Genomic DNA, 14350 nt, shown 5'->3' with positions numbered 1-14350 from the left:
TGGGGGGTTGAGGCGCAAGTCTCAGTGTGGAGGGGTGGGGGGGGTATGGGGGGGGGGGGGTTGAGGGGGTGCAAGTTCGGGTCCATGTCCAAAAGGTTGAAAACCCCTGATCTAGGGTTTCCTCCTAAAATGATCATGTTTGTGCAGGCACTTGTCTGGCTGATAGCACAGCTGAGATTTGAACCCCTGATCCCTCGATTATAGCAGTAGTGAGCTAGCTTTTCCTGCTGCACCTCCTGAGCGCCCTCAGATATCGGGTTAAATACCTGATATATAACTAGGATGAGTTTGATTTGCAGAGATTTGATTAATCCTGCTGTTTTTTTCCACTGTTAATCCTGAAACTGTATCTGAAGAATCACTGAGTACTGTATCTGTAATTCTGTGAACCATGCACACATTTCACACACTTCAGCTCACATTTGTGGAGTGATTCCACCTCTCTGGAGAGGATCATCATATCATATAATTAATATCTGCTGCAAAACATGTAAAAAATGTCTTGTGGCAATCATGAAATATTTACATTTAATGCTAAATGTGTAGAAAAGCTTGTGGTGAAGAAACCGTGCTCATCCCAGAACACAGGACCCCATCTATCTTGTGCAGATTCTATTTTGATAAGTCAGTAATCATTGTTTCTAATTGAATGAAATGCACCTTAAGGGATTTGAATAGGAAGTTTAAATCCAGGAAGCAGCACAGCATGAGGAGAAGAAACTGGTGTTTTTGTTCAATTGTAAATATTAGAGAATCTCGTGTTGTGAATGTTTTTGGTTTCATGTCAAAGCTGTAGATTAATAGAGGATGTAACATTTCTCACACTTACAGTTTAAGGGTCGTATTCAGAGCTGCTGAGTTATTTGCAATAGTTTTACATACCAAGACTCGAAGCTGTAGCCATGAATTGAATCTTTGGGGACGGGGGGGTCATACAGGCGCGGGGTGGGGATGGATCACGGCATTATAAAACATTCCTGCCATATCAGCAACTATATATACAGTGATTATGGCCTTGCCAACACTTGCAGTGTGTGAGTTTCCAAGGACATTTTAAGGCGTCTATTTAATTATGAAAACTGGCTGCAGGCAAAAAAGAATCCTGAGAATTTTTACTATAGAGCATGGGTATCTCAGTGGTTAAGGTACTGAACCAGTGATCAGAAGGTTCCTGGTTCCAATCCCACCATTGCCAAGTTACCATGCTGGGGCCCACTTAACCCTCAAAAGCTTGTAAGAATTGCACTTTGGATAAAAACGTCAGCTATATGCTGTAAATGTAAATAGATTTTAGATATAACTTTTATTATTGTTTAGAAAATTAACAATCAATTGAAACAACAAGAAAGGGATGTACAACAACTTTGCTATGTACATATATTTAGTAAAACAGTAATACAGTATAATAAATCATCAAATGATGATAAAGGACCAGAAAGCATAAAGCAACCATGCTGATGTTTATATAAAGAATCTGTGTCCTAAATGTAATGAATGCTAATCTGTGGGGTAGTTTGTGGTTCATTTAGGGCAGTGATACCTTCATGGTGAAGGTACTGGACTATTGATCAACATTTAAAGTGGAAGACTCATGTTGGGCTATTTAAAGAAAAGGTTTAGTAAATCCAGAGCTTTAAAAACGTTTTTATTTCCTCATTACAAGGGGAAAAGCCAGAAAGTGGTCTAATAACATCACTGTTTCTGTATCATGTCTTTTTTCTGGCTATTAAAAATGAACCAAACGTTATAATATTGACTGTTTATTTGATTTGCACGACTGGAGCTCTGAATACGACCCTGAGTCATTAATACTGTAGGTGGACAGTGATCAGACGTGACCTCCACCTGTGTTTTTAGTTTCCAACCTGTTACCTGTGTTTAGGATAAAAATTTAAATTCTGCACCTTTTTTCCAGTGACCCTCAGTGCTTGTAGGGGTTCTGTGGGTTTAAAAGAGACCAAAAGACCCGGACGGTACACTGCTAATCTTTATTCATTACATTTAAATACTGGCATGATCTCCTTCATCTGGAGATTATTAGTGTTAAGCAGAATCAGTTCATGCTGTTTTTATTTAACACATCAGATGTAAAGCTGTCTGGAATGATAATAAACGCTAGTTCTGCTCTCATCCGTCTCCTTTATTGATGTATACTTTTATACTGACGCTACAGAACAGGAGGAGTGTGTTAGTGTGAATAATCAAAGGATAAGTATTGTAGTCGCTAATCAATACAGTCGCTAAAATGTCATGCTAGCATCTGACCTGAAATGTTTTATTGCTTTTATAGAACAACTTTGCAAAGTGAAGAAGAAAATTAAGCAAAAAAAATTACAATATTGTCCAAGGCACCTGTATTTATCATACAAACCCATTTCCAGTAAAGTTGGGACATTTTGTAAAACACAAAGATTCTGATCAGACCACTGATCAGCTTCACTCTAGCTCATAAATATAAACTGATTTAGATTATTTGTTGCCTCAAAAAGTTAGATGTAAAATAAGAGTTTAAAAAAGTAAAAAGAGTTTAAAGAGAAAGGTTTATAGAATATCCAGGTTGCAGCATGTCACAATGAGCAAGCGAAAACAAATAAATCAAGTTTCAAACTAGACACACTGGGCAATGCAGGAATCTACTCTGGACAGAAACAAACCATTTGTGTTGTGGCAAAAGATCTAGCAGATCTCATCAGAGTCTTCTGAATCCTTCTTGTTGTAAAAAATGGTTTCTTGATTTTTGTAGACATCATCTAAATTATTGTGAATCTGGGGATCCTCATATGTGTTACTGTCTCCTGTAGAATGATTGTGCAAAAACATACGTAATTAAAAATGTTTTCTTTTTCTTTTTCTTTTTTTTCTTCAATTTCTCAAAATCTAATTCTAATGAAAGACTCACTGGTTACTTTATTAAGAACAACACACTATTGCAGGATAAGACCAAATTTCCATCACATAATTGCTGTACATTTATGTACATTTATGCTGCAAATCACCTGTTTTTGCAATTACATTTTACAAGGGGCCACATAAGAAACTGGGACTGTTGTGGAGGGCAGGGTGAACTCACAACAGTTGTTTTTAATTAATATATAATAAAAAAAAACATGTTGAAACAACATTTAAAACACTTAGGAATGTGTAATGTGTTATTTTAGTACAGACCATCCCATCAAACCTTTTCAAACTGTATAACCACTGAAGTTGGCATTAATTGTGGATTCTATAGACCAGACCAGCCTTCCTTTCATCACCAACAAATACCAAACAACATCCTACTGCAAATCTCATAACTCAACACAAGTCAAGGTTACAAGTGTACTGTTATCAAATAACGAAACATCAAACTCCAAACATGTTAAACTTTTTAAATCACCCTTCCCTCCCTACTCTATACCTAGATTACAGCTCCTTTATTTTAGCACCAGTTTATTTTTCATCGCAGAATTCACTGCAGCAGTTTCCCAGACGTGATTTTTAGCGTGTTTTTTTTTTACTCAGTAACGGATGTTATTTAAAATGTAGCAAATTACAATTCTTAATACAAAATATACTTAAGTAAAAGTAAAATTACTGGTAGTAAAATCTACTTTAAAAAGTACAAGTACACAAAAAAACTACTCAATTACAGTAACGCGAGTAAATGTAATTCGTTACTTTCCACCTCTGATTATTTCACTATTTAATCAACTAATTTCTAATTTCAACTAAATTCAAAATGTGCAGGTTTTTAAACTCTACACAAAGTTCTTTTGCTATTTTGTTTGGAGTCTTATTTCATTTGCTGTTTTTTCAGTCCCTTGTTATTGTTGGATATTCTTTTTAAAATCACAGAGCTGGTCCTGACTGCTTCAGTCCTGGATGTGTTAAACTTTATAAAAAAGTCTGTGTTGGTTTGCAGTTTAGTGAAGCTTCAGGTGTGACACTCCTCATTGTTCATGTTTACATTTACATTTTCGGCATTTAGGAGACACCTTTTATCCAAAGCGACTTACATTACAGTTACAGTATACAGTCTGAGCAACTAAGGGGTTAAGGGCCTTGCTCAAGGGCCCAACAACAGCAACCTAGCAGTGGTGGGGCTTAAACCAGCAACCTTTGGATTACTAGTCCTGTGCCTTAACCACTAGGCTACTGCTTGTTCTTGTATTTCTCTGTGTGTTTAGTACCACAACAGTGATTTAAAGCCTAAATTGTGATCCTTAAACAGCTTTACATCTGACTTCAGTAAATAAATACTTCAGAAGTCTTGACTGTCTCTATTAATCACACTCAGTTCTGTTCGCCGGCATTTAGCGCTCCCGTCTAAATAAAATCAATCCTGTTGTATAGCATGTGTGAAGTACATTTGTTTATGTCTGATTGTTAATGGCCCTTGCCCTCATTGGGGATGGCTTGCCGGTTGGGGATGGCTCAGGCCGTACAATGCCCAGGTGTGTTCTATATGGAATTCTGTTAAATTCAGATCTGGTGCTACCATTTAGTTTCTGTGGGTCTAAGCATATACACAGGGAACCATCTTTTTTAGTGCTGAATGCAAGGCTGGAGCCCCAATCAGTATGTTCTTCCACCTTTTGCAGAACACCTTGCTCAACAAGCTTGTCGAGTTCTTTCTGTAGCTTGTCTTTGATATGTATACTGCATTTTTGTGGTGGGTCAATGAACGGGTTTGCATCCGCCTTTAGGATGAGCTTGGCTGTTCCACTGAAACTACCAATTCTGTCAAACTGATTGGGGTATGCCTCCTTTAGCTTGGTGATATCAGGTATGATTTTTAATGAGCAGAGTTTCTTAAGCGGAGTTTTTTGAGTACTTTCCTCTGCCATCGTGTCAACATTGACAGTTACCAGATTCGGCAATTCACTTATGGGTAATCCAACTACAGCTGGCCCTGGTACGTCCACAACATAGAACTTTGCAATGACCCAGTTAGACTCTTTGTACTGGAATGGAATGTCAATGACACCAAAACAAGGGATCTCATCACCGCTATATGATGTCAGTTTAATGTTGGGTGCTGGTCCAAGGTTTTCCATGGCATGATAGTTTGTTCCATACATTTGCTTGAATGTACACAATGGGAGCGTATTCCCAGAAGCACCTGTATCAATTTTCAGGCGAAGTGTATGTGTACAACCTGACATGTGAGGTGGCTTTACATTTAGAGTTGAGTATGCTTTATCTCTGGGTGGTTTGACATGGATGCTATGCATGCATTTTGTGCTGAAAGTGATAGAATAAAAATGTCTTTGGTAACAGCATTCCTCGCTGTTTTGATTATCATTATCATCAATGCTATCAATGCGTGACTCTCCCCTTTGCTTATGTTCCTTCTTTGTGTTAGGGTAGGGTGGTCGAGACTTTTTCGGCTGCGACTGGAATTTAGTTTTTGCTGTCTGTTCTTTTTGCAGCACGTTATCCAGTGACCTTTTTTGCCACATGCACAACACACATCATTATATGCTGGACACTGGCTTGTATCAAATCTCTGGCATGTTCAACCTCTCATCATAACATGGATTTCTTCAGTATGTGATAACTCGATCTGATGTAACTGTTTGTTGTCTGCTGACAGAGCCTCATATTTCCACCCTTCTGCCAGCCTATCAGTAATGAGATATCCTTTAGGTTTGCTGTAAAGATCGTTTCGCAGAGCATCATGTGGAGTGCTTGCAATGATAAGCTCAATTAGATGTTCATTGAGTTTTTTATTCATAAACTGACATTTTAGTGCTAAAGTTCTGGCTCTAGTCACAAAATCATCAATGCACTCTCCTTGTTTTTGTCTGTACTGCATTAAGTGTAGTCTATGAATCCTGAAATTCACATTTAGTTTCAACTGACCTTCGGAAAAGTCCCATAATGTGTTTGCCACTTTTTTTTATCATCACTGAGCCCACTGGCATTCAGCCGTTTCAGTCCTTCATCTCCAATATACCACGACATATTTTCCTTGCTTGCTTTGCTGCATCTGTTATTTCTTCATCTTTAAGATAAAGAGTCATTTTTTGTTTAAATAAGGACATTGCCTCACTTAGGTCTTGGTCGGACCAGTTCATCACAGGTAAGTGCACCGCTATATCATCACCATGAAGTATTATTGGAAAAAATACAGGAGATGAGCTGTTTAGTAAAGCTTTGTTTTTATTGCATCCTTGAACTGAACCACGCATGCGTGTACGGCATCAAGCATAACTCGTATTCTGTGTTAACCCTTTAACGTCTTAAAGGCACATTGCAACAGGCTGCAGCTTTATAAACTCTAGTATTTTTATTAGGAAGCTTTACTCGTTGATCACAAGTAACGCATTTTCAAAATCTGAATTTTTAGACTCCCAAATTCCCACATTGGCTGAAACTAAAGATCTAAAAAAAACAAAAACAACGGTACTTACCAACCAGAAAGGCAGCAATCAGAATTTTGCCTATAAAGAAGATTTTTTTAAAATTAATTATTGATATGAACTCTTTTAAAATTTTAAGCATAAAATATGCACCGGTATTTTTCAACTGCACATACAAAATACAACTGAAACTTAAAATAAGCTTTTAATTCATATAGACATTTTAAATGATAACCATTTGTTGTGCACACTGTAGTAGAACTTTGTAGTGGAAGTTTTCTCCAATTGAGAGTATAAATAGACTTTAAAGAAATTATTAGAATATATAAAAATGAATAGATATAGATATAAAGTTAGTTTAGCAAATTAAAACCTAACCAAAAAGACTATTTTATAGCTGCTAAAGGTACTAAATGTCCCAAACAATGGCTGGAGTATCTATGTTTAGGGTAAACACAGTGTTTTGGTTAGTTTATATTTAATTAGTAATTTTAACATGTACAAATTTGTGGTGGTTAAATATTATTCATGAAAGACCTGCAGCTATTAATAAACACTCATTCAGCGGCACCAAAAGCTCTTAATCTCTTATAACGACCCTGTCCCGAGTTTATTACCTACCTGCACACGGTTACTGGGTGGAACCAAAACCACCATGACCAGAATAAAGTGACTCAGTAAAATAACAAATTCAGATTTACCAAAGTAAAAAACTCAACCGTAGACCAACATGAATTTAATTTGCTGAAGTCATATTTACTCTAAACAAGAAGTGAAAATGTTTGCTTAGAAATTTTTACTTTTCAAACCCATCACATGTTTTAGTTAGCATGTTTTATCCTCCAGGGATTTAAAAACATCTTTCTGCCTTACAAATACTTTTTCTTTTTTCGTTTTTACAATAATTTACAATAGACAGAAGTACATTTAAATTTTGTGAATTAAAAAAAATCCTGACTTGAAAGGTTGTGACTGTAACCCAAACCCAACATATTTATTGTACGCTAAAGCTCATTTCTGTAATTAAAAAAATATAAAATACACAAACAATATCAACATCATTTACAAAAATGGATATATTGCATCTCTAAAGTTATGAAAAATATTTTATTTATTATTGTTCAAACCAAATTGCCTTAAACTGGTAAAAAGAAAATTGAATTTACCGAGCGTTAAAATGAGACAAAGTTTTAGCATCCTGCTCTCTGAGGAGACTTCCATCCACTTCTTGTGTTTTCTCATTATGGGTCCTATAACGTTTTGATTTGATAGCTGAGTTTAGGAGGTGGAGTTTGTTTTGGACTTTTCCTGTTTGATATCTGTGGTCAGAGCTCAAGACAAGCCACATCAGAAGAAACATAAAACACTGTGACAATCCACTGAGCCAAACGTTATTGACCTCCTGCCTAAAATACTGCCAGAATCTGCTGAAATTTGGACTTTACAGAACCTCTGAAGGGTTAGGGTCTCCATGTACACTGCAAGCTGGAACATCCTACTGTGCATCCTGGTGCCATTTCTTTCACAGGTAAAACACATACACCTGCCCGACCAACCACTGGATCTAGAGAAAAACAATTCATCTGTCCAATTTCTACACCAATGTTGTTTTTCTCTGCAAAAAAGCTGACTATTGGGGTTGAGGTCAGACTTTCGTGAAGTCCAGTGGAGTTCCTCTACACCAGTCACATGAAATCATGTCTTCTCAAACCACAGGGGTGCGGTTCTAATCGTGAAAAAACTATTTCTTTGGAAGAATTTTATTGCTGCTGTGGTAAATCATCACACGGCAGAGTGACAATACTTACTTCCCTGTAAATTCTTGTTTTACTTCAGAAAATTGAGGAGCATCAAGGCTCTTCTCTGTACCTTACTCTGTACCATATTTTGCCACTTCCCTCATTAAAAGAGGCTCTTTTAGTGGCTCTGATAGCTTCTCCACAGTCCAGCTGTTTACACACCACCTCTGCATCATTTAAGTACCAGCCATAACACACCGTTCCCCACTGACCATCATGATAGATCTCCAGTCTACCAGAGCAGGAGTCAATACCATCCTTGAGATGTATTGTAGATGCAGCTAGGACGAAATAATAATTATAATAACATTATTAAGTGGAATAACAATAACAGGTGCAGAAACTCTAGACTAGCAGGTTTAGTATTTTGTGATAGCAGTTATTTATTTGGACTTGCTTGGTGAACAAATGATGTTTAAGTAGCTGGTTCTTTCTGTTTAATCAAGTGTCCCTTGAGCTTGTGCACTATAGATCCACTTATCAGAGACGTCATGAAGTGCACACTTCAGAGGCAAACGAGGGATTCTGGTGATAATTGAAACACATCATCATTTGCTTTCACTAAATATTTAGATGTACATTTTTATTCAAAGCGACTTACAGTACTGTGACAGCATTTTGTCTAAGCAGTTGACGGTTTAGGGCCTTGCTTAAGGGCCCAACAGTGACAACCTGGCAGTAATGGGGCTTGAACTAGCGACCTTTTGATTACTAGTCCAGTAAGCTTCTCAAAGGAGTCGATGTTCTAGCTGTAAAGTTGGTTGTCCAACAAGCTCGTGGTCAGGTGTCCAAATACTGTGTGTGTGTGTGTGTGTGTGTGTGTGTGTGCAACATGCCACATGTTTTGTATAAATGTATTAGGGATTTATAATAATCCAGCTGCCTGGGATACGGCTGCATCGATTCACAAACTTATTAACAATTATATTTAATATTTAAAAGCAAATCTGTTCAAATCTCGAAAACGCGTTGTATTACAGAACTAACTGACATTTTCTGTAGTTATGCTGTTTCGCGCCGTTTTTCTCAGGCAGCACTTGACTTAAATGTTAGTTTTATTAAACATATTTGAAAAGCACCATTTAATATTAATTATCGATTATACTTGATTCTCGTTTTTTGAAAGGAAATTAGTGATTAATTGACCGAGTGTAGTGATCTAAATGGCGACCGTTAGCATGAGAGCTAACACGCCCTCTACTGACCACTAACGGTCACTGTTGTTATTCTCAGTTTAACTGAACTGCGTTTTATATACAGGTATATACTGTATATATTTATTAAAATAGTTTATAATCCATTCCTACAAGCCTAAAAATAAATAAATTGTGGAGTTTTGGGAAAAAAAAGCGAAGTTCTATATTTTAAACTTCCTATGTAAAAACAAGTGAACATATTTTTTTTTACAAGAAACGAGTGAGCAGATACAATTATTTGATTTCAAATATTACAAATCATATTATAACAACGTTGTTAAAAACAACAACAACAAAACAGAGTATATCTTTATATTCTGTGGACTGTTTTGAGATTTGCTGAATGTTTTAATCTTAAGATTGCCCTCTGCTGAATCCTATATATTTTACCATTACATGCACATCTGTGAAATTAAAATAAATAAATAAATAATTAAAAGACCTTTTATTTAACTAGTATTTAACTAGTATATGAAACTCAGTGATGTGTTCATGTAATACACTATAGGGTCAAAAGAATATGAACACCCCTCCAATTGATGAAAGCTGTATGAATTTAATTCTATAAAATAAATAATATTCTTTAAACTTAGTGGCAAAACCTTTTTCCTGTACTAACACGCCTGCGCCCCTGTTCTCAATCAGAACCAAACACCTCAACAGCTTTGTCTAGATAATAAGAAAGGTCAAGACAATTATAAACAGTATTAATTTTAAAGCAACATATAACAGATAATGAATAAAAACAATGTATAGGTTATAAAAATGCCATTAATACAATAAAATGTCTAGGATTTGGACTAGTTGAGATCAGGAAATCCAGCTCAGGAATTCACTTTTATTCCGGAGTGACACAAAATAAAAACCTTCCCCACATTAGTTTCAATAGCAGATATTCTAGCAGGTTTTCAGTTTAAATGTTTTAACAAGTTTCTAAAAATCTGCCGAAAAACTGTATATTTTGTTTACTCAGAGGAAACCTACACAGACTTCAGGACCCATGATGCTTTAGGGCTGCCAGTCTACCAGTGTTACCATTATGCTGCTCTTAACACTCCCTTTTACAAAACTTTTATTTTGTTATTCTTTCCCACATTAATGAGTCGTCTAAATCCTTCTCATGGAAATCGGTTTCTGTATTTCATCTGCATTGATGTAGTCGTCATCAGAGCCTTCCGAGTCAACTGTGTTGTCAATTGCTGTTTTCTTTTCATCCTCTATATTACAGTAGTCATCGTCAGAGTCCTCTGAGTCTTCTGTCTTGTGGAGGAAGGTTTGTGTGTTGTCCATTTCTCTTTTCTCTTTGTCATCATCTACATTACAGTAGATCTCATCTGAGTCTTCTGAGGCGTTCTTGTTGTAAAAAATGGTTTCTTGATTTTCGTAGTCATCATCTGATTCATTCTGATTCTGGGGATCCACATATGTGTTACTGGGTCCTGTGAAATGATTGTGCAAAAACATACATGATTAGAAATTAGTTTGTGAAACAAAATCCAATTTCTTAAAACCACGTTCTGATGAAAGACACACTGGCTACTTTATTAGGAACAACACACTATCGCAGGTTAAGACCAAATTTGCATCACATAATTGCTGTAAATGTTCATGCTGCAAATCACCTGTTTCATCACATCCTCGTTTCTATTAAACTGGACGGTGGGTGTAAAATTAGCATGGAGAAAAATAATTAGTATTGTTTTTGCAGAAATAGAATAACAATATAAAGGTAAACTTACGCTTTTTATTTTCACTCTTTTTATCTATCTGAGATTTGTGTTTCCGTCTCATCACACAGTAAATGATGACTGGCACTAAAAGTAAAAGTAGTCCTGCAGTCGCTCCAAGACCAATAAACGGAACCAATGATGCTGAGAAAGAAAAAAATAGTTTTGTAATGTGTGTTTTTAATGTTAGTCTGGGAGAGAGATACACAAATATAAAATTAATGTGACCAAAATGTATTTTTTAAACAAAATGTAAATGCTACCTTTTACAGTGATAGTAAGGCTTTCAGTGGTAGAGTAAAAGCTTCGTGAAGACACCGTAACCTCATAAGAGCAGGTATAGTTTCCCTGATGGACATAATCCACCTCAGGAAAAAAGAAGGTGGCTGAGTGGTTGACTGCTGTTTCTGTGCTGATGATGTCGGACCCACTAAACTTCAGGTGAAACGACCCTCCCTGATACTGGGGAGCAGTGGTGCAGATGATGGAGAAACTGGTGCCCTTTGTCACAATCGGCTGGAACCATCCATCAGAGGAACTAAAAGAGATTTTGGGCTCCTCCAAGTTTACTGCAGAACAAGAAGAGCTTCATTAAAATGTTGCAGAATAAAAGCAAAGATTTCTCAGAAACATTTTCTTCAGCAAAATGCTGAAATTCCAGCTGCTGATCTTGTCTGATACTGACAGTAATATGCAGCCTCATGATGAGGCCTGACTTTAGTTGATAAAGCACTGTCCCAGAAGTACGTAACCTTTTATTAATTGTGCATTATTATTAATCTATATATAAAATCTTCGTTATGAATTAGAAATTATTTATAAAGAAGCATCTCTCTCTGGACAGTGATAGCTCAGTGGTTAAGGTACTGGACTAGTAAACAGAAGGTTGCCGGTTCAAGCCCTGCCACCACCAAGTTGCCACTGTTGGGTCCCTGAGCAAGGCCCTTAACCCTCAATTGCTCATTGTGTTCCGCTCACTGTGTAAGTCGCTTTGGATAAAAGCGTCTGCTAAATGCTGAAAATGTAAATGCACTTACCCAGAGTAATAGTAATGGAGGCGCTTCTGGCCGATGTCGTGTTGATTTGCCCGTATGTGTAGTCGCAGCTGTACTGGCCCGGATGTGATGCATCCACTGTGAAACTGAAGCTTGTTGTAGATTCAGCTGTTTGCTTCATGATCACTGTTCCAGATTTGTACAATCTGAAGTCTACAGGGATGCAGGTGGGGTTGGGTGTGGTACATTTGAACTGAACGCTCTCTCCAGGTAAGACCGCAGTGTTTGAGGAGATGATGGTAAATGTGGGCATCTGAAAGTCTTTTGTTTAAAAAATACAATCAGCAATGTTGTAAATTGTCTTTTCCACTACACTGATTTTATTAAGCTGAACAGTTTACCTGAGCAAACAACTCCGGCGTCCTCATCGTGTTTGCAGTCCTCTTTTTCAAATAAATTTCTTGAGCAGTGATCTATGTAGTCCTCGTTACCAGTACACTTAACCTCATCCAGCCATGTTGGTTCACTACCTTGTCCAAACTTGGCACTGTGAGGGGCGCTGGCACCTCTGCCACACCCACGCTGTCTACACACCACATCTGCATCCTTTATATCCCAGTTATCATCACACACCGTTCCCCACCGGCCTTTGTGCTGGATCTCCACTCGACCACAACAACTGTTCTTCCCATTCACCAACCTCACCAAATGATTTTCTGTTTGGGTTAATATAGAGACAGATTATATAAAACTAGATGACGTCTTTAATACAGCTTTAATATTATGATGGTACGCTTTAAGAAAATGGTAATTAGTAAAGAAGTGTAACTATAAATGAATGTGTTGAGTACAATTACAGTAGAATTTCTAATATTACTCAAATGTAGATATTGACTGTTCAGTGATTAATTATTTGTATAATTACAATATTTAAAGTCTGCCAGTTTATTTGATTTAAAATATTTGTATATGAACCAAAACATGACTGCATTAAAAATACAAAATGTTCGTGATTCAGTATTGTGATAGTAAATATTTACGTGAATAAAAGATGAAATAGCTGATTATAATTTCACAGTACAGATCAAGATTGTTTAATTGTCCTGCACTATCTTTTATTTAGCGTTATTAAAAATTTAAAACATTTAATACAACATCAGCACCAAGTTAATACTTCTGTACCTGAACACACAACACCAGCATCTTCACTATGACCACAGTTATTCTTCCCGAGTCCAGCATGAGTGCACTGTAGGATGTTTCCTTCATTTCCAGAACAGCCAACATCATCCAACCATATCTGGCCGCTTCCCGGACCAAATTTGGCTGAGCCAGGGGCTTCGACTGCTTTACCACATTCCAGCTGTTTACACACCACCTCTGCATCATTCATGTCCCAGCTATCATCACACACCGTCCCCCACTGACCATCATGATAGATCTCCACTCTACCAGAGCAGGAATTGCTGCCGCCCTTAAGTCGTATGGTGGAGGCATCTAAGTAAGATGAAAATAGAGTGATGTACTGTGGATTCTGAGAGTATTCAGAGCGTTTAATTTTTGCACACTATATTGTGTAGTGTATTTGATTTTAAATGTGTATAACTGCACTTTTTACCTAATCTACACCAATAATGACAAAGTCAAAACAATACGTTTTAACATGAGTACCACAAGTTGTTTTTTAAACGAACTAATTAAAAATAAAAAGACTTTTTATACAATACTTAGATATTGTTTTATATAGCCAGAGACAGTTTCTTAGACGTCATGGATTTTTTTTCAATTAATTTATTTTTTGTCCTTACACTGCAATGTAAATTTAAGGCTCTTATAGTCCTGGGTGTGGCTTTGCAAACTATGAACAATGAATTCAAATTGCAGCAGGTTCGGTCCAACTGAGTTTTTGACACGTCTCAATAATAAAGCAAACAGGATAGTTCTGTCAATAAGACATTTCAGTTTTTTTAGTTTTAATAATGAAATAATCTCTAAAATCATGTTTTCACCTCATTATTATTTTTAATTAAGTGTCGGTTGGTGGTAAAATTGCAATTATATCCATTCAAAACCAAATCCACAATACAAAGTGTGCAAAAAGTCAAGTAGTCTGAATACTTTACATATAGTAAAAATATCCTTTACATTACCAGTTATTTTCCAAACTATAGTAAATACTTATTAAGACTTTTATATTAATCAGTCTTACATTAGAAAACATCATCTCATCAAGTCAATCATGAATGCTTTATTTTCAGTGTTTTACCTTATAAAAAGATAATAAAAAAT

At 36.5% G+C, this 14350-nt stretch overlaps 1 protein-coding gene across 1 annotated transcript; it reads right to left on the bottom strand.

The window, feature by feature from the left end:
• Nucleotides 1-10113: 10113 nt before the first annotated feature.
• LOC134300283 (uncharacterized) lies at nt 10114-12374 on the bottom strand. The gene is made up of 4 exons (XM_062985002.1): nt 12104-12374; nt 11330-11635; nt 11079-11210; nt 10114-10778 (listed from the first exon to the last, which is right to left on the bottom strand). The coding sequence occupies exons 1-4, from the start codon at nt 12372-12374 to the stop codon at nt 10447-10449; spliced, it is 1041 nt and encodes a 346-aa protein (XP_062841072.1). The 3' UTR covers nt 10114-10446.
• Between the last annotated feature and the right edge of the window lie 1976 nt (nt 12375-14350).

This window comes from Trichomycterus rosablanca, chromosome 22 (assembly GCF_030014385.1).
Source record: "Trichomycterus rosablanca isolate fTriRos1 chromosome 22, fTriRos1.hap1, whole genome shotgun sequence".
Taxonomy (NCBI): domain Eukaryota; kingdom Metazoa; phylum Chordata; class Actinopteri; order Siluriformes; family Trichomycteridae; genus Trichomycterus; species Trichomycterus rosablanca.
Note: the sequence above shows the minus strand (reverse complement) of the source record. Positions and strands in the feature narration are given on the sequence as shown.